General features: G+C 36.5%; 2 protein-coding genes across 3 annotated transcripts; both read left to right on the top strand.

Annotated features, from left to right (window-relative positions):
• The first annotated feature begins 888 nt into the window (after positions 1 to 888).
• LOC110655565 (KIN14B-interacting protein At4g14310-like) lies at positions 889 to 5,401 on the top strand. 2 transcript variants are annotated; one of them, XM_021811918.2, is made up of 4 exons: positions 889 to 2,614; positions 3,031 to 3,650; positions 4,440 to 5,015; positions 5,170 to 5,401. In XM_021811918.2, exons 1-3 carry the CDS (start codon positions 995 to 997, stop codon positions 4,966 to 4,968), a joined length of 2,769 nt encoding a protein of 922 aa, XP_021667610.2. In that variant the 5' UTR covers positions 889 to 994; the 3' UTR covers positions 4,969 to 5,015; positions 5,170 to 5,401. The 2 variants fall into 2 exon arrangements, with proteins under 2 accessions (XP_021667610.2, XP_057992309.1); XM_058136326.1 differs by having other exon boundaries at positions 890 to 2,614; positions 4,440 to 5,401.
• A 13,781-nt stretch (positions 5,402 to 19,182) lies between these two features.
• On the top strand, positions 19,183 to 23,396 carry LOC110655566 (long-chain-alcohol oxidase FAO1). The gene is made up of 3 exons (XM_058136964.1): positions 19,183 to 19,455; positions 19,646 to 19,918; positions 21,436 to 23,396. Exons 1-3 carry the CDS (start codon positions 19,189 to 19,191, stop codon positions 23,176 to 23,178), a joined length of 2,283 nt encoding a protein of 760 aa, XP_057992947.1. The 5' UTR covers positions 19,183 to 19,188; the 3' UTR covers positions 23,179 to 23,396.
• The last annotated feature ends 1,687 nt before the right edge of the window (positions 23,397 to 25,083 follow it).

Genomic DNA, 25,083 nt, shown 5'->3' with positions numbered 1-25,083 from the left:
ATACATGCGGAATCTAAAATTTAACTTAATTGTATAAAATATATTAAATACTATTAATAAACCTGCGAAGAAGAAGACCAGGTTAGCCACAACAAATAATTCTCTTGTAGTCTGAAAAAATAGATGAACAAGAGTGAGCGTTCAACTCAGAGAGAAAGGCTATTCCGGCTCACTTGACAATTTAATCCAACTAACTTCGCATGTGACTAATTTTCTTTGATTTCGATGTTGTAAAGGTTTCCTCGCTTCGAGTCCCCATAACCCTTTTCATATTAATATATTTTTATTTTTATTAAAAATAATTTATTTTTATATATTTAAATATTATAATTTTAATAAAATATAAATATGTTATTAAAATAAAGTTTAAAACTTATATTTTTAATTTATAATTTATTTTTTTATAAATAAATTTATATTATATAATAATATTTTTTTTGTCAATATATTATATAATAATAAATTAAAATAAAAAGACAAGTCTCCATGGAAAATTTGTCTTGCCCTACTCTTCCGTAGAAAATCTCCACCCTAACCCAAGCTTTTATGGGGTGGGGACTCCATTACTATTCCTAAATTAAAGGGCATTTAAGCCATTTTATAAAATTCTAATAGCAAATCTGTTTAAAAATGGATGGAAAAGGAAAAACCATTGAGTTAATGGAGTTGGAGGCAAATGTTAGGATCTTTTAATGAGTTTTTAAAAAATGTTAGGACAAACTTATTAATAATGACAATATACAGGTACTAAATCGTAAAATCTCGCTTTATCAGAGGAATTCTATTAAGAGCCCAGCCCAAATGGCTAATTTTTTTTTTTCTTTTTTTAGAACTCAAAACGAGATCCATTCCCGCCCAAAAAATTAAACCCTACAATTTTAAATTAATAATTGCATTGATTTATTTCTCATTTATATCCACTAACTATTCTCTCCTCAATCAATTCAAATGCCCAAGTCTTCAATTATTGTCTAATTAATCTATCAAAAGCCTCATGTCAGCTCAATCGGCTCGCAGGCTCAAGGATCGTAACGGCGCCGGAGCCAAAACCTCTGCCGTTCTAACATCCACGAAAACCCTTGCCCCAATTCCAACCTCGGAACCAAACCCAGGTTCCGCTCTCAGAAAATCACTCTCCGGTAAAGAGAATCTCAGACTTAATTCTCGGGCCCAGAAGCCCACGATCCGGTCAGTGCCTCGTGTCGACAAGGCTGCCGCTGCTGTTGTTCCGGGGAGTGACAGTGAAGGGCGCGTAAGATGGTCTGCGTCATCGGTGCCCCGAGGTAGGAGTTCAAGCCCTTCTGAGTTCATTAGGGTTTTTAGAGATTCTAGGGTTTCTAAGGGAGATAGTGATAGGCGTATGGTGTCGAGTGCAGGGAAAAAGACTGGGACTAGAGTTTTTAGAGATTGTAAAGAAAATAGTGGATTTGGTGCTGAATTAGGGAAGAAGAGTGAATTTTGTGAACGAAATGTTGTGAAAGCAGAGGAAAATGAGAAGAATTCAAGTGGATATAGGGCTTTGAATGGTAATTATAACAAAGGGGTTAATTTAACCTCGAGCTCCATAAAATCAAGTAAGGTTGATGATGTTGCTGGTTCAAATTTAGTCTCCAAAATCCCAAAAGGTGTTAAAATAGATAAGTTATGCACAGATAAATCTGGGTCTGATAAATTTGATTGTCAAAAAGAGTCAGGTGAGAGAACTGGTAGCAAAGCTAGAGTTTTGGAGAAGTACTCGATTGAAGAGAGTACTGATAGCAAGCCTGGTGTTAAATATTCGAGCAAGCTTCATGAGAAGCTTGCATTTCTAGAAGGGAAGGTGAAGAGGATCGCATCTGACATTAAGAGGACAAAGGAGATGTTGGATATGAATAATCCAGATGCATCCAAGGTGATACTTTCAGATATTCAGGACAAGATTTCAGGGATTGAGAAGGCAATTGGACATGTAGGAGGTGATTCATCCAAAATCAGTGGAAATGATGGTGGGGAGAATGAGGTATTTGGGAAGAATAAAAATGAGAAAGCAGATCAGGTGAAGGGTTCAGTTAAGGGCTTGAACAAAGAGGAACTTGAAGCAAGACTCTTTCCTCATCATAAGGTGCTTAGAAATAGAACATCATTGAAGGAAGCATCAGGAAGTTCTCAGAGTTGCAATGAATCTAATTTCCCTGACTCAATTTGTGAGTCAAAGGTCAAAGAGAAGTTGTTGAGCCCTACTGAAGAAAATCCAATAGCACTAGATTTGTTGGCTTCACTTAATAAGGACACAAAGGTAACTCTGAGAGATGCAAAGGCCGGCTTTGAATTTTGTGAAGTTAAAGAAACTAATGGTGCTGCAGCTTCAGGAAAACAAGATTCTTTGATCAATTACCATGGCAAGTGTAGTGAGGAGCTTGATCTTACAACTGATGAGACACTTGATGAGTTTGATGACCAGGAAAATAGACAAGCAGTTGTAATTTGTGAGGAGACTGAAGATACTTCTGTCTATCAAGTTAAACAAATAAGCTCCAGAAATTCAACAGGAGGATGGTTTGTGTCAGAGGGAGAGTCTGTTCTTCTTGCTCATGATGATGGATCATGCTCCTTTTATGATATTGCTAATTGTGAGGTATGTGTCAGTTCTATTTATTCCTGTTTGATGGTGAATTCCTTTTTTGTTTTGTGGTTTAGTCTTAGTCGTCAGCTTCCCAAATTTTTGGTTTACCTTGCTTTTTGTTCAGTTTCTCGAATTTAGTTGAAAGGCTCTAAATTGATGCAAATTATTGAATAAAATGTGCAAATTTCCTGTCTACTATAATGAACTTAATTGAGTTGCTTCTAATTACATATTCAGTTTGTTGAATTCTTCCTATGACATTTTTTGCTTAATCAAAATTTTTTAATGTGAATAAATTAGCATCTGGATCATATTCCAAAACTATACAAGCACATTGGAGCCTACAATGATTAAATTAAATTAAAAAAAAAATTAATGCTGTTATTTAAGAATTATTCAATCTGCTAATGACCCATAATCTGTTTCAGGAAAAGGCCGTATACAAGCCTCCAGAGGGAGTTTCACCTAATATATGGGGAGATTGTTGGATAATCCGTGCACCTAGTGCTGATGGATGCTCGGGGAGATATGTTGTGGCTGCATCTGCTGGGAATACTCTTGATTCGGGATTTTGTTCATGGGATTTCTATACCAAAGATGTGCGAGCTTCTCACGTAGAGGATGGAGAAACAACCACGTCAAGAACAATACTAGGTCCCATTCCCTGTAATACTGCTTGCAGAAGAAGAAATGCTTTGTCTGGCATGTCGTTGCCAGAAACCCGACAATGGTGGTATAGGCCATGCGGGCCTCTTATCGTTTCTACTGCCAGCTCTCAAAGGGTTGTCAAGATATTTGATATACGTGATGGAGAGCAAGTAATGAAATGGGAGGTGCAGAAGCCTGTGTTAGCAATGGATAATTCAAGTCCTTTGCAGTGGAGAAACAGAGGAAAAGTAGTTATAGCTCAATCGGAAACAATTTCTGTGTGGGATGTCAACTCTCTTAACCAACAATCATTGTTATCTATTTCTTTGTCTGGTCAAAAAATATCTGCTCTTCATGTGATTAACACTGATGCTGAATTAGGTGGTGGGGTTCGGCAAAGGTAAACCTTAACACCATGCTGTCACAAGTAATCCTATTTTCATGTATCTGCATTTGCTGGTTCCCTTGCCTTCTCTCAGTATGAATTTTTCCTTTTCAATTGATGTTAAGTCATCTAGGCCTTCAGAACTTTGGCCAATTTTTTGCATGTCAATTATGTGCCAAAATAATTAAATAATCAGTTTTGTCTTCTGGTTATCATGTACCTGTCTTTGATTTCAGTGTGGTTTCAGTTCAACCTAATTTTGATTCTAACCAATTTTTTTCATATAAAAATTATTTTATTAAAAAGATATTAGCTTGCATTTGTTTCATGTAATACTCAAGCTTATTATTCAGAGGAATAGCTTCTTCTTTTTACAACTATAGTTACTCTTTTTCTATTTTTTCTTTTTTAAATTTTCAGTTCAAACAGCCAGTCTGGTTCATGTTGGGGGAGGGACCCTAACCACCTAGGGGTCCTGGTTACGGGTAGCCTGTATCCAGGGCTGTTTGCAAAAGTTCTCTAATATTGCCAAAGGATTTGATGTATTCCTTAATGGACATGTGCATGCATGATCTCCATCAATATTATTCTGTTGTAATTGTTTGCTTCTCTCATGTTAAATGTCTTAATTTTTCTGTTAATTAACTGGATCATGGGTAGATATAGTAGCACTGTCATTCGTAATTCAAATTTAATGTAGTAAATAATTAAATATTCGCATAGTGTGCCTTTTAAGCGCATGCATGATGAAGCTATAGCCAAGTTCTCTTTCTAGTCCTCAAGTGGTCGATTTGTGCTATGCAGGGTAACTTCTGCAGAAGCTGAAGGAAATGATGGTGTGTTCTGCACCCCTGATGCTGTTAATGTTTTAGACTTTCGCCTTCCATCTGGTGTAGGTCTTAAGATACCTAAAATTGGTGTTAGCGCCCAGTCAATGTTTACTCGTGGAGACTCAATCTACATTGGCTGTACTAATACGAGGTCTGCAGGGAAAAAAGAACCTTGTTCACATGTGCAACAGTTTTCATTGCGCAAACAAAGGATAGTCAGCACATACTCTATGCCAGAATCGAATACTCACTCGCATTACTCAGCCATAACACAGGTTTGGGGAAATTCTGAGTTTGTAATGTGTGTTTGCGGACTAGGGCTGTTTGTCTTTGATGCGTTGAAGGATGACAGCCTGCACTCTTCTGCGGTGGATTATGGTAGTACCCAAAAGGTAAAAGATGTTATCGGTCCAGATGACATGTATTCCCCTACATTTGACTACTTGGCATCTCGTGTCCTTCTGATATCAAGAGATCGTCCAGCGCTGTGGAGGCACTTATAATAGGCATTTGTGATATATGCCTGTTGCTACTGGTGTAATTTGTTTAGGTAATAGGATTATCGGGGTGACAATGTGCTTCTGTTTATTTTGTAATGCATGCTATGTGAGACTAAAAACAATAGTAATATTTATTGAAGCAAAGCTTATTGATACATATATATCGGATGATCACCTCTTACAACGTTGTGTTTGTATTCTCAGAAAAGGAAACTGCACTTTGCCACAGCCCACAGGAATGAGAAAGTGAATAACAAGTTTCCACTCAGAAGAGGGATCTTTAGTTTCATCCCTGGAGTAGAGATTGATGATGTATACTCCTTTTGTACTGAAATAATTGCCATGTCTGGAAGTCAGACAGTTTACTTTTTCACTTTTCTGGATATCAGTTGGATGCTATGGTTGGATTCCCGTCAATGAAAATTTCATTTATTTATTTGGTTTTGCAATTTATTTAGAATTTAAGACATTCTAGAAGTAGTACAGAGTTTTTTTTTTTTTTTTTGAAAATTTTTATATGAAAATTAAAAATTACATATGATATTCAATATATAAAATTGAAATTGTTTAGCAATTACAAATCATTGCACAAGGCTTAAAATAAGGAGTTAAAATTACATAAGGCAAATAGTAACAAGCATGAAGCATGCAATTCCTCAGCCCTTTTCTTTTGTTGTGGCTGTGGAGCGTGAACTTTAGTTTCATTAGAGGTTGTGCAACTTGCTCACGCTTTTTTGCGTGGATATTATAAGCCTAATAAATTTAATAACAGCTAATGAATTAAATATTTAAATTTAAACTCATACATTTAGATTTTAATTAATTTTATATAAATCTTAAAATAATATTTAATTTAATAATTATTAAATCCATTAATATAAAATTAAGTTTATATTAATCAATAGTAGTGGCGGATTGAGAATAAAAAATGGAGACCTCTCTTTATATATATATATATATATATATATATAAACTTTCTTTTTTATAAAATTTAAATTTATAATTTATTTTTTTAATTTTATTATAATTTTTAATAATAATTTTTATTAAGATAAAATAATATAATTATATTATACGTGTGATAAATTGATAAATAACTTTTTGTTTAATAACATTAATAATAATGTAATTTTATTTTATAATTTTCTAGGGATTTAATATCATTGAGTTTAATTATAAGATATTAAAATCTTTTTAAGTCGGACATTATATTTAATAAATACATATTTATATATTGTACAAAGGCTAATTTTTAAATTCCATCATATATATATATATATATATATATATATATATATATATATATATATATATATATATTTATTTATTTATTTATATATTTATATAGCCTTCAATATATTACGGCTGAACAGTATGTGACTCTTGAGATTTCAGTTTTTCTAATTTCTATTTGAAGGGTTTGTAATGTTGTAAGATCATCAGAATATTAATAAAAATTTTCAGTGTATTTCTCTATCCATGACTTTTTAAAACTATTTCATCTTCTAAAAATTCAAAAGCCCATATCATTATTAAATTTTTCTTTAACATGAGTATGCTCTACACTTACCTCATTAGAGAATTTACTAGATGACTTAGACAATCCTAGATAAGATGTGTGACCAACAAAGATTTTTTTATAAAATGCTGGACAATAATAAATTTTTTCACTGACTATATCAAAAATCTCTCAATTAAGTGTATAGATAAGAATTACGCATGTCAGAAAAAAAAAAAAAAAAAAGTCTCATCGTGAAAAGCATTCCAAATAATGTAATATATTATTGTTATTATTTATATATGTAACACCCCAAATTTTAAATGTATTATTTTGTAAGTAATATTAATATTTTTATTTTATTTAAATTTTAGAAAATTATTTGAAATTATTTGGATTTTCGAAATCGGGTTTGATTTCCCGAAAATATAAAACTTTGATGATTTTTAAAAATTAATTTAAAGACCACGTGGCAAAATTAAAAATATATTTAGAGTTTACGAATTTTTCTGAGTTTTTTAGAATTTTTTTTGAAATTTTTGGGCCTCGTTTTTTGTCCCAAGGCAAAGTAAAAATTCAAAATTTTGTATCTTGAATCGGGCCAGCCGAATTGAACCGGACCGGATCGGACCGATCGAATCGAACCGGCTTTCTTATTCTTTTCTTCCCTTCCCCCGTGCGTCCCGTCCCTCCTCCTCTCTCTCCCATTTTCTCTCTCCTCCCTCATCCCCAGGCCGCGCCGCCGCCTCCCTAGCCTCCCTACCTCGCCGGCGCACCACTCCGACGCCTCCCCATCGCCGGCCAGCCTTCCAAGCGGCCTGAAACGATGGGCGAAGCTCCCTCTGCGCGCGCGTGACGTTTCGGCTTCCTGGCCAAAATCCGGCCGATCCGGCCATCAATTGGGCCGGGTCTTGTGTCAAACACCATCTACACCTCGAGAGTTTTCCATAGACACTAAGAACACCAAAATCCATTGAGCGGTTTATCTAATTTATGTCCGAGAAGTTTTAGCCCATTTTGACTTTTGGACTAGATTTCTCGCAAATCGTGAACCCCACGAGAAAACCGAGAGTACCAGAGCGCTCCACTAGTCGAGAGCTTCGCGGCAATATAAATTTCAAAATTTTCTGACACCGTTTTTCGATGGGTCCCACGGAACTTCGTAGTGTTTTTCCGAACATTAAATGAGTTTAGAAAATTTCGTAAAAATTTTATACTAACCCCCGTGTTGTGGGCTTTGTGTAGGTACCTTCAATTCGCGAAAACTCGACAATTGTCCGGGTCTGTGAATTTCCAGCCAGACAGATTGGCTACCCAAAAAGTCTTGGAATTGAATCGGGATTTTGGCTACCCCATCTTTGTCAAACGTCCCAAGCGCGTTCCTAAGATCGGAATCGGCATAGGTAAACCCGAACCTTACTTTTTCATAATTTTCTAGTGCTTAAATGAGATTAAAAATCCGTAAAATATTCGTGGTAGCTCAGAAAATTATGATTCTTTTTGCATTAGCTTAGTAATATTGCTAAGGACCGCGAGGCAAAGTTTTAGACTGTAAATTTGGGTAGTTTTTGCAAAAAGGATCAATTATAAGGATTAAACTGTAAATTTACATATTGTGACTGATGACTGTTTGGATGGGCCCAGGAGGGGCTGTGTGATGTTATTGAGTTGTGAGTGTATGGTTGGTGGATATAGAAGTGTGTTTTAAACCCATTTGCAGGTTGGGTAGGTCCTAAATATAGGGGAGACTCTGCCGGATTTTCGGCACGACTTAGGACATATTTGGTCTTTTCTTAGTTTGTATTGAGTCAAATTTATTAAATGATTGTAATAAAATTGTTAGGTGAGCCGGGACAGCCTTCTTCCTCCGCCCAGCCGCCACAGTGACTGCTGTCAAGTCTGTGAGTAAAATATTAATTTTAATTGTAATTTCGATATTATTATATGTTCAAGCATGCCCATACATCACTTATATGTATATATCTATGTAGTTAAACTCTAGGCACGTTTTATATTGCATTCACAACTATTAAAGTGCCATGGATGTTGTTGTGGTAATTTGGAGCAGTGTGTGTGCGTTGGCGTGCGTGTGATGTGGTGTTGGCTATGGATAGGACGGGTAGACACGGCTTGAGATCTTCGCTGGGACCCGGTCCTTCGGGGTAGACACAGCTTGAGTTCTTCGCTGGGACCCCGATTTGGTTTATTAAGTGAAAGTCCGAGCTGAGTTCTTCGCTGACACAGGTTGGAATAAGAGAGCTGTATAGGGGATCAGCTCCCATATATGTATTGTTTGACATTATCGGGTGTGTGAGTGCTCCAAATTACCTTTTTGCTGTTATGATGTGAAAATATTGCTGATGTTGCATTTCACTCTACAGGGTGTATTAGCTTTAGATAGTTATAGAGATTATGGTTAAAATTGATATTTTACTCTCTGAGTCGAACGCTCACTCCTGTTCATTATTTTTCAGGCTACAGGAGGATTTTGTTGTGGTTAACCTACTTTTCTCCTTCGCAGGTCATCTATTCATGTTTGTATAATTTTGTTAACTTCTAGATTTTCGCACGTGTTAGAAATATTCATTTGATTTGGGTCTGTAATATAATTATCATGTTGGACCTGTAAACTTATTATTATATGTATGTTTGTTGGACTGGATGAGGGAGCTAAGCTCCCATTTATTTTTATGTTGTTATGAGTATGTGGACGGTGAGCTGAGCTCCCCAATTGATTATATATTATGTTTACAGGTCGGGTGAGTCAAAAATTTCCCTTTGAAAGGTCCATTTTATGGCCGGACTCTGTCCGGTTGAATTCTTGAAATTGGGCTCAAATGGGCCTTAGAGTTGGGTTGATGAATAGTTAGGCTTACTACAGGCCTCGGGGGCTTTAGGCTGGCCCAAGTCCTAGTGCCATTCCGGCCCATAGGTTGGGTCGTGACAAATGTGGTATCAGAGCTTAGGCTCCAGATTCATAGGGAATAATTGTCTAAAGTGTTGGGAAGAGTTTACTAGGAGTCACATGCGGAAAATAGGGTCCACATTCGTCTTGCATTGTCATCTTTGCTTCTAGTTTCTGCTTCATATAATTATGTATAAATATGAGTCTATAGAGTTGTGTAACATACTGTTTTGAATTTTGTGGGCTAATGCTACTGAATTTCAGGAAAATACGTAGACGCAGGAGAGCTGCCACTGCACCAGGACCAGATGTGCTTGACGAGGTGTCGGCACAGGATGAGGCGCCTGCCCCGAGGAGGCAGGGTAGGAGGCTTAGAGCTGCTCAAGTAGAAGAGCAGTTGCCACCAGTTCAGGATCAGTCTTTTATGGCACAGGGTCCCACAGACCCAGTGGTAGCTACTTTAGCTGGTTTATAGAGAACCATCAATATGATGGCACAGTATATGGTTCACCCTCCCCAGCAGCAGCAGTCCACCGCACCAAGAAGGGAACCTTACAAACAGATAATCAATTTCAAGAAGTTGGTGCCTGGTACTTATGATGTGTCAGATGATGCCTATCAATTTTTGGATTCCTGCAGAAAGGCAGGAACAGAATTGCAGTTGACTGACAGAAGACTTATTGAGTGTGTGCAGCATGTCATGGGGCCTATGCCTAGACAATGGATGAATGACTACATATTACCTCGGATGGAGGGTTTGTCATGGACTCAGTTTGTGGAACTGTTCATCAACCGGTTTGTACCAAAAAGTTTCAGAGATCAAAAGCAGTGGGCCTTTGAGGCCTTAAGACAGAATGGCAGGTCTGTAGATGAATATGCTACAGAATTTCTGGAACTAAGCAGGTATGCCCCTACAACAGTAGCTACAGAAACTATGAAGGTGAAGAGATTTCTAAAGGGGCTTGACAGGAGGTATGCAAACCTGGCCATGATGTCTAATCAGTCTTTTGATGTGGTAGTTGATCGAGCCAGACAGATTGAGATTAGCTATGCTGTGGATGACAGTGGAAGAGCAAAGAAAAATAGAGCAGAGGGTTCTTCAGGTGTTCCCCACATGGGTACTATGGATAGTGGTGGCCAAACCAATTACTGAGGAAGAAGCAGGAATAAGAGGAGTGGATTTAGACATAAATCTTAAGGATTTAGACCAGGGTACGAATCCAGCAGTGGTCACAGTTCGGGATATAGCAGTTTTGGGTCTGGTTCAGGATCGTCCTTGGCACCTTACGCACAGTGTGGAAGGGGACATTCAGGATCTTGTCTGATGGGTTCAGGAGTATGTTTCAGTTGTGGCCAACCAGGTCACTTTGTTAGGGAATGCCCCGTGTTCAGCGAGCCACAGATGGGGTCACAAGGTTCTGTTGCAAATGTTCCTCGTCAGTTGTATCCTGGTGCTTCCAGCATGGCAGGCGTCAGTTGTATCCTGGTGCTTCCAGCATGGCAGGCAGTCAGTTCAGTGGCCAACAGGGCTGAGGACAAAGGAGATGTGGATTTGGAGGTAGATCAGGAGGTAGCAGTCAGTATTAGGGTTCTGCTACCCAGGGTAGGGGTCAAGCTCGGGTTTTCACCCTGGCCCACCAGGATGCTCAGGCTTCCAATGCAGTTGTGGCAGGTATTCTTCTGGTCTGTTCCTATAAGGCTCGTGATTTAATAGATCCGGGTGCTACGCACTCATTTGTCTCCCCAGTGTTTGCCATGAGATTGGGTAGGAACCATACAACTTTAGAATTCCCTTTGTCTGTAGCTACCTCACTTAGCGATAACATAGATGTAGACATGGTTTTTCCGGATAGCCCAGTAGTAGTGGATGGAAAGATCCTCCTAGCAGATTTGGTTCCTCTACCAGTAATGGATTTCGATATTATCTTGGGAATGGATTAGTTGGCAACTCATTTTACCACTTTAGACTGCAGGAACAAAAAGGTGTATTTTCACATACCTGGTGTGGAAGAGTTTAGCTTTGATGGTGACAGGAGCGTGGCTCCATATAATTTGGTGTCAGCAATTAGTGCTAGAAAAATATTGAGACGTGGATGTCAAGGGTATTTGGCATTGGTAAGAGATATATCTGTAGAAGGTGTTAACATGGAAAATGTTCCTGTTGTCAGAGAATTCATGGATGTCTTCCCTGAGGAGCTTCCAGGGTTGCCTCTAGGAAGGGAAATAAAGTTTTGCATTGATGTTGTGCCATGTACAAACCCCATATCAATGCCACCTTACAGGATGACACTAGCAGAATTGAAAGAGTTAAAGGAGCAACTACAGGAGCTTTTGGACAAGGGTTTCATACATTCGAGCACTTCACCCTGGGGTGCTCCTGTTCTATTCGTGAGAACGAAAGATGGGTCCTTGAGGTTGTGTATTGATTATAGACAGCTGAATAGGGTGACTGTGAAGAACAAGTACCCACTTCCTCGGATCGATGATCTGTTTGATCAGCTCCAAGGAGCTAGATTCTTTTCCAAGATAGACCTGCGATCAGGCTACCATCAATTGAGAATCAGGAATGAGGATGTGTCCAAGACAGCATTCAGGACAAGATATGGTCATTATGAGTTCTTGGTGATGTCTTTTGGACTCACTAATGCACCAGCAGCCTTCATGGACTTGATGAACAGGGTGTTTAGGCCATTCCTAGACCGTTTTGTCATCGTATTCATAGCTGACATTTTGGTATATTCTCGGACTGAGGAAGAACACGTGTGGCATTTGAGGATGGTGTTGCAGACTTTGAGGGAGCACCAGCTATATGCCAAATTTTTAAAATATGAATTTTGGCTAGAAAGCATCTCATTCTTGGGACACGTAGTTTCTAGTGAAGGCATTCAAGTGGATCCCAAGAAAATTGAGGCTGTAACTAATTGGCTTAGGCCTACAACAGTCACTGAGGTGTAAAGTTTTTTAGGTCTAATTGGCTACTATAGGCGTTTTGTGCAAGATTTTTCCAGGATAGTGGCTTCCCTAACTAAGTTAACTTGGAAGAATGTTCCATTCATTTGGACAGATGATTGTGAGAAGAGTTTTCAGATACTTAAAGAGTGTCTAACCACCACCCCTGTGTTGACACTACCAATGAGCGGTGAAGGATATACTGTGTACTATGACGCCTCCAGAGTTGGCTTAGGGTGTATTTTGATGCAAAATGGAAAAGTAATGGCTTATGCTTCGAGACAGCTAAAGAGGCATGAGCAGAATTACCTCACCCATGATTTAGAAATGGCGGCTGTAATCTTTGCACTAAAGATCTGGAGACACTACCTGTATGGTGAAGTGTGCGAGATATACACCGACCACAAGAGTTTGAAGTACATCTTCCAACAGAGGGATTTAAACTTGAGACAGAGGAGATGGATGGAGCTTCTGAAGGACTATGATTGCACCATTCAGTACCACCCTAGGAAGACCAATGTAGTAGCAGATGCTTTGAGCAGAAAATCTTCTGGCAATTTGGCGTACATATCAGTGGAGAAGAAACCGTTGATTCAAGAAGTACATGAGTTGATGGATCAAGGTCTAATCCTAGATCTTTCGGATGAGAGGGTATTGTTGGCTCATTTTTCAATGAGACCAGACCTGCGAGATAGAGTTAGAGTTTCCCAACACAGAGACCAACAATTGATGAAGATCATAGAAAAAGTACAGCAGGGTGAAGGTGGTGAGTTTGGATTTGCCAATGATGGCGCCCTAGTGCAAGGTTCTAGGATATGTGTGCCCAATGTGGACAATCTCAGAAATGAAATCATGCAAGAGGCACACTATACATTGTACAATGTCCACCCAGGCTCTACCAAGATGTACCATGATGTGAAAGATAGCTATTGGTGGAATGGCATGAAGAGAGACATAGCAGACTTTGTGTCCAAGTGCTTGACTTGTCAGAAGGTGAAGTTTGAATACCAGAGGCCGTCAGGGAAGCTGCAGGAGCTCTCTATCCCAGAATAGAAGTGGGAAATGATTATTATGGATTTTGTGACTGGGTTGCCTCGTACAATGTGAGGATATGATTCGATATGGGTAATTGTAGACCGCCTAACTAAATCAGCTCATTTTTTACCTGTGAAGATCACATATTCTGTTGCACAGTACGCCCGACTCTATATTCGAGAAATCGTCAGATTGCATGGAGTTTTTGCTTCCATAATATCTGACAAAGGGCCTCAATTCACTTCTCAATTTTGGAGAAAGTTGCAGGAGGCACTTGGCACGCAGTTGAACTTTAGTACCGCTTTCCACCCTCAGACAGATGGGCAGTCTGAAAGGACAATCCAAACACTGAAAGACATGCTCCGCATGTGTGTTTTGGATTTTGGAGGTCAATGGGATGATCAGTTACCTTTGGTGGAGTTTGCCTACAACAACAGTTATCATTCCAGCATAGGGATGACACCCTATGAGGCACTATATGGAAGAAAGTGTAGGTCTCCTCTGTGTTGGACGGAAATGGGAGAAGCGAAGGTGCATGATGTAGACCTAGTGCAGTACACTTCAGACATAGTTCCTTTAATTAGGGAACGATTGAAAACAGCTTTTAGTAGGCAGAAAAGTTATGCAGACCCCAGACGGAGGGATGTAGAGTTTGCAGTAGGCGACTATGTATTTCTGAAGGTTTTGCTGATGAAGGGAGTCATGAGATTTAGAAAGAAGGGCAAGTTGGCACCTCGGTATATTGGACCTTTTGAGGTTACTAATAGAGTTGGAGTAGTTGCCTACCGGTTGGAGTTACCACCCAACCTTTCCCACATTCATCCTGTATTCCACATCTCCATGCTCAGGAAATACATTCTTGATCATTCTCATGTGTTACAGTCGGATGTAGTAGAGCTGAAAGAAAACTTGACGTTTGAGGAGCAACCTGTAGCTATAGTGGACTATCAAGTGAGACAGTTAAGATCAAAACAGATCCCTATGGTTAAGGTTTTGTGGAGGAGCCAGTCAGTGGAAGAGTGCACTTGGGAGTCAATGCGGGACATGCGTAGCAAGTACCCTTATCTATTAAATGTGTAATTCTGTACTTTATTCTGCCTTGTGTAAAAATTCGAGAACGAATTTTCTATAAGGGGGGAAGAATGTAACACCCCAAATTTTAAATGTATTATTTTGTGAGTAATATTAATATTTTTATTTTATTTAAATTTAGGAAATTATTTGAAATTTTTTAGATTTTCGAAATCGGGTTTAATTTCCCGAAAATATAAAACTTTGATATTTTTAAAAATTAATTTAAAGACCACGTGGCAAAACTAAAAATATATTTAGAGTTTACGAATTTTTCTGAGTTTTCTAGAATTTTTTCGGAATTTTTGGGCCTCGTTTTCGGTCCTAAGGTAGAGTAAAAATTCAAAATTTTGTATCTTGAATCGGACCGACTGAATTGAATCGGACCGAATCGGACCGGTTGAATCGAACCGGCCTTCTTCTTCTTTTCTTCCCTTACCCCGCGCGTCCCGTCCCTCCTCTCTCTCCCATTTTCTCTCTCCTCCCTCACCCCCAGGCCGCGCCGCTGCCTCCCCAGCCTCCCCACCTCGTTGGCGCACCGCCCCGACGCCTCCCCATCGCCAGCCAGCCTTCCAAGCGACCAGAAACGACGAGCAAAGCTCCCTCTGCGCTCGCGCGACGTTTCAGTTTCCCATCCAAAATCGGGCCGATTCGACCACCAATTGAGCCAGGTCTTGTGTCAAACACCATCTACACCTCGAAAGCTTTCCATAGACACTAAGAACACCAAAATCCATTAAGTGGTTTGTCCAATTTTTATCTCGGAAGTTTTAGCCCATTTTGACTTTTGGGTTAGATTTCTCGCAAACCGTGAACCCCATGAGAAAACCGAAAGTACCAGAGCGCTCCACTCGTCGAGAGCTTCGCGGCAATATAAATTTCAAAATTTTCTGACACTATTTTCGGTGGGTCCCATGGAACTTTGTAGTGTTTTTTCGAGCATTAAATGAGCTTAGAAAATTTCATAAAAATTTTATACTAATCCCCGTGTTGTGGGCTTCGTGTAGGTACCTTCAATTCACAGAAACTCGACAGTTGTCCGGGTATGTGAATTTCCGGCCAGACAGACCGACTACCCAAAAAGTCTTGGAATTGAATCGAGATTTTGGCTACCCCACCTTTTTCAGATGCCCCGAGCGCGTTCCAGAGATCGGAATCGGCATAGGTAAACCCGAACCTTGCTTTTTTGTAATTTTCTAGTGCTTAAATGGGATTAAAAATCCATAAAATATTCGTGGTAGCTCAGAAAATTATGATTCTTTTTGCATTAGCTTAGTAATATTGCTAAGAATAGTGGGGCAAAGTTTTAGAATTTTTAGAGCTTATTTGGGTAGTTTTTGCAAAAAGGATTAATTATAAGGACTAAACTGTAAATTTACATATTGTGACTGATGACTGTTTGGATGGGCCCAAGAGGGGCTATGTGATGTGATTAAGTTGTGAGTGTATGGTTGGTGGATATAGAAGTGTGTTTTAAACCCATTTGCAGGTTAGGTAAGTTCTAGGTATAGGGGAGACTCTGTCAGATTTTTTGCACGACTTAGGACGTATTTGGTCTTTTCTTAGTTTGTATTGAGTCAAATTTATTAAATAATTGTAATAAAATTATCAGGTGCGTCGGGATAGCATTCTTCCTCCGCCCAGCCGCCACAGTGACTGCTGTCAAGTCTGTGAGTAAAATATTAATTTTAATTGTAATTTCGATATTATTATATGTTCAAGTATGCCCATGCATCACTCATATGTATATATCTATGTAGTTAAACTCTAGGCACGTTTTATGTTGCATTCACAACTGTTAAAGTGCCATGGATGTTGTTGTGGTAATTTGGAGCAGTGTGTGTGCGTTGGAGTGCGTGTGATGTGGTGTTGGCTATGGATAGGATGGGTAGACACGGCTTGAGATCTTCGTTGGGACCCGGTCCTTCGGGGTAGACACGGCTTGAGTTCTTCGCTGGGACCCCGATTTGGTTTATTAAGTGGAAGTCCGAGCTGAGTTCTTCGCTGGCACAGGTTGGAATAAGAGAGCTGTATAGGGGATTAGCTCCCATATATATATTGTTTGACATTATCGGGTGTGTGAGTGCTCCAAATTATCTTTTTGCTGTTATGATGTGAAAATATTGCTAATGTTGCATTTCACTCTATAGGGTGCATTAGCTTTAGATAGTTATAGAGATTATGGTTAAAATTGATATTTTACTCTTTGAGTCAAACGTTCACTCCTGTTCATTATTTTTCAGGCTACAGGAGGATTTTGTTGTGGTTAACCTGCTTTTCTCCTTCGCAGGTCTTCTATTCATGTTTGTATAATTCTGTTAACTTCTAGATTTCCGCATGTGTTAGAAATATTCATTTGATTTAGGTCTGTAATATAATTATCATGTTGGGCCTGTAAACTTATTATTATATGTATGTTTGTTGGACTGGATGAGGGAGCTGAGCTCCCATTTATTTTTATGTTGTTATGAGTATGTGGAGGGTGAGCTAAGCTCCCCAATTGATTATATATTATATTTACAGGTCGGGTGAGTCAAAAACTCCCCGTTGAAAGGTCCATTTTATGGCCGGACTCTGTCCAGTTGAATTCTTGAAATTGAGCCCAAATGGGCCTTAGAGTTGGGTTAAGAAATAGTTAGGCTTACTACGGGCCTCGGGGGGCTTTAGGCTAGCCCAAGTCTTAGTGTCGGTCCGGCCCATAGGTTAAGTCGTAACAATATATATCGGCGAAAAATATGTGATTTTCGTTTGGGAGTAGAATTTTATGAATCAAATTTTAATTTCCTAAACTACTCCTAGAAGAAGTGGGCCAATGGTCTTATTGCTGGTCCATCCGCACATGCATTCATTTCTTATGGAATCCCACACCCACCAGAATTTTTAAAATATAATTATTATTTATTCAATTATTTTATTATATTGAATTTTATATGAAAACAATAATAATTAATAATGAATAATTAAAATATATTTATTATATAAATAATAATTGTATTAAATAATTTTATATTTTATATTTTATATTTCACAAAAGTAAGTAATTTTATATTTTCAGTTGAAAATTAAATAAATTTAAAATTAAATTTTAAGTTAAATAAGACTAGAACATTCTAATTAAGATTAAATAGACTCAATTTATGACAAAAAATTAAAATTTTATTTTTTCATATTTTAATAATAAAATATTACAAAATAATTTTAATATTAATTCATTTTTTTCACTATCTAATTCAATTTTTTTTAAAGTTCATTTTAATTTAAATAGTAAGTAACTTTAATATTTAAAAATTAAAAATACTTTATTATTAAAAAAATAATATTTTATTAATAAATGAGTTATTTAACCTTAATTAAAAAGTTCAATACTTATATAATAATAAAAAAAATTTAATTTTAAACTTATTTGATCATCGATTAAAAGCATAGAGACTAATTCAATTTTTTTTCAATTGAATATAGTAATATAAGGCATTAGGTTTGCAGTTGAACATCAAATAAAAAAAATAATGAAGAGGGCAGAATTTATGGTAAGTGCAAAAACTGTTGATAAAAACAAATTAATTAAGCAAAAGCAAAGAAAAGAGTGGTAACTAAACCCACAAAATTGGAAACAAGAAAACAAACCCAACACACAGAAGACGTAACAAGAAAACTACCACAGAATAATAGATGGGTCAGGAATAATGGGAAAAATCTATACCCCTTTTCTAGTGTATTATTAAGTAGGGATGTGACCATTTTAATATATATATATATATATTTTAAGTAGAATATTAATTAAAATATATAAAATTAAATAAATTCGAGTATTATTCAAATAATAATAATCAGATTTGAGTAGTTAAAAATAAATTTCAATTAATTTTGAAATGAATTCGAATAATATGAATATTAATAGAATTGGGTAATGTGATTTTCAAAAATACTGTTTGTGTTGTGGCTTTATAAATGACTTTCCACTATTTTCTTATTGAGGAAATCAAACCACTAACTATTATTATTTTTTTATAATTATATATTTTAATTTATTAATATTAAAAATTGAATTCTAATGAGAAATTTGTTATTATATATATATATATATATATATATTAGACGAGCTTAATGCTTATATTTTGTTTCTGTGTAGTTTTTTTTTTTTTTTTTTTTTTTTTTTTTATAATTCTTGTTTAAGAAGTTTTCTTTGAATATTGATGTGTTGAACAAGTTTTTGTTATAACTTTGAGTAAATTACAAAATTTTAGCAGCTTGCGAAAGAGTTTTTAATCAAGATAAACTTAATTTATCATATTATGAGTTATATTAAATTAAAAAAAATTATTTTATGGGAATATAATAATGAATAAATTACAATAGATTTAATTTTTAATTTTCTTTTTATGTTTACATCATTATAAATAAATATTAATACTCTAGTTTAGTTGATTTTTTTTCATGGATAATCAATCAAGAATTCAAAATATAAATATCTAATATTTATGTATTCAATAGATGAATTTTATTATATATATATATATATATATATATATATATATATATATATATATATTGTGTTTTGTATTTATGATAGACCGATATAAAAAAAATATGAAGATATATATAGTTACTTTGATCGGTAATTCAATGGACAAATATGCACGTATAGAAAAAAAGAAATTGTAAAATTATTTATTTGTGGTGATGACAGATAATAATAAACTTCTCCAATAAATAACAATAATATGAGCCACCTTCCTCAAAATTCCACTCTATAAATTAACGTTACATGGAGGGAAAAAGAACTGATCGAGAGAGAAAGACAACGAGAGAAACACAGAGAGAGATGAGGAAGCAGTGCCATCCATTTTTGAGAGGAGAGAAAGGAGAGGGAAAATACAGACATGGGTTCTCTTCAGCAGAAATGGAGACACTGAATGGCATATGTGAGACTGTGTTGCCACCAATTTGTATTGGGGAAAAGGAAGGTCAACCAAGCAAGCCTGTGCAGGCCTTCTTTACAGCTTCAGGGTCTCAGACCCCTATACCTGATGAGGTATATCATAATATCCCATCTTTTTCTCTTTCTAAACATATTTGCAAACATATGCATACAACCAAAAACAGTTCTTTTCTGTAGTTTCAACCAACTTGGTTCGTTATGCTCATGGTCCATCTAGATATAGAAATTGGACAGCTAATAAAAAAGGTTCCTCTCTTTTATTTCTCTTTCCTGTTTTGAACAGATTGCAGAGCTTATCGTGCAGAGGGCGTTAATAGAAAGTTTGATCCTGGTGAGATTGTTATTACTGATTCTTTCAACAAGAATAGGGACACTTTTGCTTTGTGGGTGTCTTTGTTTAGGGGAGAAATGGCCTTACATCAACACTTTCTCAAGCATGTCCTTGAGTAAGAGGGAAAAGGTATTGCAGAAGTGGTTCAAACACAAATTTTTCACACCCATCAGACTTGCTTTCATCATCCTTAAGGTCGCCTGCCTTTATGTGTTCTTCGCTCGGGTAATCATTTTTAATGTATATTTTATCTATTACGTCTATTAATATAGATTATATTATATTATATTTTATAAGGTGAGAAATTAAAATCTTGAAAATCACTTATTTTAAACAGAGAGCCGAATTTATCATTATTTTACAAATGAAGAAATTTTATTATGCAAGTAATTGCCAAAGGTTGTGTCACAACATGATTGGTGCAAAATAAAGAATATTGAAGCAATTATCTGTGATTGGGTAATTAGAAATAATAATAGAAATTAAAAGAAGGTTAAAACATCATTATCGGAATCATTATCAATAAGAAAATGAGTGCCAATTTTGAAGCTTAATTAGTACACCATTGTGATATTTCTTATTTTTGGCTTCTTCTTCTTCTTCTTTCTTCCATATATCACCCCATTCAAAATGATTCTGATATATATATATATATTAAATTTACTTTTTTTTTTATTAAATTGAAGATAATTTTTTCCTCCATTTTTCTCATAAATTTCTATGGATTTAAAATAAAAATTTATACCTAAAATTTCAAGTATATAGGGTTGACTTTCAATGATAACCTTATTAATTAGACAAAGACAACTCCAATGTAAATTTGGATAAATTCTAAATAGATTATTTATAAATTTTTATTTTTTAATACTAAAACAAATAACTCTAAGTTAAAAAAAAATTGTCTATTATAAGTTTGAGTTTGTATAAAAATAAATTTAATAATTATTAGATTAAATATTTATATATAAATTTATATATTTTTTATATATATTATATTAATTATATATATATTAATAAAAATATTTAATTTAATAATTATTAAATATATTTATTAAAATATTAAATTAAATAATTAATTTTGCATTAACTTTTTTTATCTGAAATTTTGCATTAAATTATAAGAGAGGAGAAGATAATAATAATAAGAAAATAATTAAACAAAGAACACCGACATAATTAATTTCCCCCATTAATCACCTAGCTACTTTCGTACCGTTTTGCAGTCACGTGGTAGTCCATATTTATTCCATCACCAAAAAAAAAAAAAAAAAACACATTCTTGCTTATCAAAATAAAAGAGGTGGTCCACTGACACAAAGAGAATTTAGTTATGAGTCTATTTAATATAAACTTTATTTTATAAGAATAATTTTTATAAATTTTAGATTAAATATTTATAATTTAAATATATAATAAATATATAAATTTAAATATAAATATTTAATTGAATAATTATTAATTATTTTTTTATGAGATTAAACTTATAATAACCATAGCTGAATCCTTCGGCTGTTGCTAAATACAATGTTGCATCGTAAGGTTTCGGTGTCTTGTGTAAACATACGACGTCAGATACTGACTATTTGTTGGGAGGTAAAAAAATTAATTTAAAATGGATTTTTAGAAAATTTATTTTATTATTTTAAAATTTAAATATATTAAATCTTAATTAAAATTTATTGAATAATATTATTAACCCAAAGTTTTCTTAAAAAAAAAAAAAATCTTTAATTTTTTTGTAGGCGGACGAAGATGGAGAGAACCCAGCATGGAAAGCAATTGGCTATGAGACAGACAAGGATAAGAATCCAAGCCAAGGTCCAAATGAGAAGCCTCTTCAGGCAGGGATAATAGAAACTATGCTTGAAACTGATTCAACCCTTGTCCACAACCTTGCCCAGAAAGGACTCAAAGTTACGAATTCAGGACACAACCTCTACAAAATCAATTGTGATGTTGCCATTGTTGGCTCCGGCTGTGGTGGAGGTGTTGCTGCGGCTGTCCTTGCAACTTCCGGCCAGAAGGTTGTTGTTATTGAGAAAGGAAATTATTTCACTGCCAACGATTATTCTGGTCTGGAAGGCCCTTCCCGCAAACAGCTATATGAATCAGGAGGAATCCTTCCAACTGTTGATGGGAAAGTGATGATATTGGCAGGATCAGTAGTTGGAGGAGGTTCTGCTGTTAACTGGTCTGCATGTATCAACACACCAAAGCCTGTACTCAAGGAATGGGCTGAGAATCAGAAACTTCAGCTTTTTGGAAGCTCTGAATATCTTGCTGCCATGGATACTGTCAGTAAGAGAATTGGAGTTACAGAGAACTGCGTAGAAGAAGGATTTCAAAATCAAGTGCTTAGAAAGGGATGTCAGAAACTTGGCCTTGAAATCAATGCAGTCCCTCGAAATTCCTCAGAGAAACATTACTGTGGAAGTTGTGGTTACGGTTGTCAACAATGGGACAAGAAAGGGACCGATTCTACATGGCTGGTTGATGCTGTTAATCATGGTGCAGTAATCTTAACAGGATGCAAGGCAGAGAGATTCATTTTGGTAGATAACAAGAGTGGAAGTAAAAGAAAAAAGAAATGCTTGGGAGTGATGGCAAAATCCTTGAACAATAACATTCGGATGAAGTTGCAAATTGAGGCCAAAGTAACAATCTCAGCATGCGGAGCTCTTCTTACTCCCCCTTTATTGATCACCAGTGGATTGAAGAATCCTAATATCGGTCGGAACCTTCATCTCCACCCTGTTCTAATGGCCTGGGGTTACTTTCCTGACTCAAATTCGGAGTTCAGGGGGAAATCCTATGAGGGAGGAATAATTACATCAGTTCACAAGGTGGTATCAAAAGACTCTAGTTTGAGGGCCATTATAGAAACTCCTCAACTAGGGCCAGCATCATTTGCTTCATTGTCTCCTTGGGAGTCTGGACTCGACACGAAGAACAGAATGGTCAGGTACTCAAGAACTGCTCACATGATAACAGTAGTCAGGGATCGGGGGTCTGGTAAAGTTAAGGTGGAAGGAAGGATACGCTATAATTTACATGCATTAGACAGAGAAAATCTCAAGGCTGGGCTCCGGCAATCACTGAGGATTTTGGTAGCTGCAGGGGCTGTCGAAGTGGGTACGCACCGAAGTGATGGGCAGAGAATCAAGTGTGAAGGGATTAGTAAAGAAGAGCTGGAAGAATTTTTAGACACAGTTTCCGCAGCTGAAGGGGCAATGAAACAAGTAGAGGACTGGATGATCTATACCTCTGCCCATCAAATGGGGAGCTGCAGGTTGGGGATTAGTGAAAAAGAAGGTGCAGTTGATGAGAATGGTGAGACTTGGGAAGCAGAAGGCCTATATGTTTGTGATGCTAGTGTTCTTCCCAGTGCCATTGGTGTGAATCCTATGATCACTGTCCAGTCCACTGCTTTCTGTCTCTCAAAGAGATTAGCAGAGTCTTTAAGGGGAGAACAGTCTGGAGTTTAGTGAATCCTGCTAATTTTATCCTCTCACAGATTGTAGGTTGCAAAGAGTCAGAACTCATAAGCTTGCCTAGAGGGTAATTTCACACTGGCTGGGACCAGTAAAATATATTAGAGGTTCACCAACTTCATATTGGTCTCGCTACTTGAATGCTTTATTGATAACCTTTTTTCTATTCTAAGCTTTAATTTTAAGATGCCCAATTCTGATGTTGTCTTCCAGATGCCTGTATTTTGATACGCCCTCCCCAACGCACCCTGACAAAAAAGGAGAATTTTCCATATCTCTTGGAAAAGCAATTATTGTACTTTTACTAGTTATCAGAACACATAAATCAAATAAATTAATCAATAAACTTAAATGATAGATCATAGAACTAGCATAAATTATGAAAGGGATTCCCTTGAGGGTTGCCTGATTTTAACAACCAACACAGTAGTACAACTCCATGACAGGGCAGATATCAAGTACAGAGAAAAACACTCAATTCATGAAAGCTTGTGAACTTTTCTCTGTGTTTGGATCAACATAAGTATGAGAAGTAGAAGATCAAAACGAAAAGATTTCTGGACTTAATGCGAGTTAGTGTAGAATTAGGCTGCAGCTAGGTAATAGATGCTGAGACATGCAATGGATTGACAGATAAAAATTGCCTACTACGTGATGGTCTGTGATATATTACGAATAAAAATCCGATCCAAATGAAAAAGGATTTGGATCTTTGAATTCGGATTAGATTCAAACCATTTACATAAGGTGCTCGGTTAGAATATAATATGTTCGGACAAGACATAAGGTGTTCAGGAAGGACATGGTGTGATCGGACAAGACGCACGGTGATAAGTTGAGAAGTAATATGTTTGGACAAGAAGCAAGAGGTTCGGATGAAATGTAGAATGCTAAGACAAAATAAGGTGTTTGATTAGAAGTCGGACACATGTTGTGTCACGACCCAACCTATGTGCCGGACTAGCACTAGGACCTGGGCCAGCCTAAAGCCTCCGAGGCCCGTAATAAGCCTAATTATTCCTCAACCCAACTCTAAGGCCCATTTGGGCCCAATTTCAAGAATTTAACCGGATAGAGTTCAGCCATAAAATTGACCATTTAACGGGGAGTTTTTGACTCGCCCGACCTGTAAACACAATATATAATAAATTGGAAAGCTCAGCTCACCCTCCACATAATAAAAATGTCATAACTCAAATGGGAGCTCAGCTCCCTCATCCAATCCCATCTGCATACAGTTAATAATATTATAGGTCCAAATAAAATAAGTGCTTTTAACACATGCGGAGTCCAAAATTAAACTCAATTGTACAAAATACATTAATACTATCAATGGATCTGCGAAGAAGAAGAGCAAGTTAGCTACAAAATAATCCTCCTGTAGCCTAAAAAAATAGATGAATAAGAGTGAGCGTTCGACTCAGAGAGTAAAATATCAATTTTAACCATAATCTCTGTAGCTATCTAAAGCTAATGCACCCTATGGAGTGAAATGCAACATCGTCATAAATTTCATACAAATCACATCAAAAAGGCAATTTGGAGCACTCACACACCTAACACTGTCAAACAATACATATATGAGAGCTGATCCCCTATACAACCCTCTTAATCCAATATCTGCCAGCGAGTGTCTCTTAAGCCGGACTTTCGCTTAATAAACCAAATGCAGGGTCCCAGTGAGTGTCTCTCAAGCTGTGTCCACCCTGAAGGACTGGGTCCCAGCGAGTGTCTCTCATGTCGTGTCTACCTGTCCTGTCCATATCCAATATCATACCACACGCACGCCACGCACACACACTGCTCCAAATTACCATAAACAACATCCATGGCATTTCAACATTTATGAATGCAATATAAAATGTGCCTAGTGTTTAACTACATAGATACATATTTATA

Source organism: Hevea brasiliensis, chromosome 15 (assembly GCF_030052815.1).
Source record: "Hevea brasiliensis isolate MT/VB/25A 57/8 chromosome 15, ASM3005281v1, whole genome shotgun sequence".
Taxonomy (NCBI): domain Eukaryota; kingdom Viridiplantae; phylum Streptophyta; class Magnoliopsida; order Malpighiales; family Euphorbiaceae; genus Hevea; species Hevea brasiliensis.
The sequence above is the reverse complement of the archived record's forward strand: the minus strand, read 5'-3'. Positions and strand labels throughout refer to the sequence as shown.

Excerpts from the sequence above, each read along its gene's own strand:
- LOC110655566 (XM_058136964.1), top strand. The coding sequence starts at position 19,189 with ATGGAGGGAAAAAGAACTGATCGAGAGAGAAAGACAACGAGAGAAACA. Across the intron at positions 19,456-19,645 it reads AGACCCCTATACCTGATGAG|ATTGCAGAGCTTATCGTGCA; the intron begins GTATATCATAAT and ends TGTTTTGAACAG. Across the intron at positions 19,919-21,435 it reads TTTATGTGTTCTTCGCTCGG|GCGGACGAAGATGGAGAGAA; the intron begins GTAATCATTTTT and ends ATTTTTTTGTAG.
- LOC110655565 (XM_021811918.2), top strand. The coding sequence starts at position 995 with ATGTCAGCTCAATCGGCTCGCAGGCTCAAGGATCGTAACGGCGCCGGA. Across the intron at positions 2,615-3,030 it reads ATGATATTGCTAATTGTGAG|GAAAAGGCCGTATACAAGCC; the intron begins GTATGTGTCAGT and ends AATCTGTTTCAG. Across the intron at positions 3,651-4,439 it reads GGTGGTGGGGTTCGGCAAAG|GGTAACTTCTGCAGAAGCTG; the intron begins GTAAACCTTAAC and ends TGTGCTATGCAG.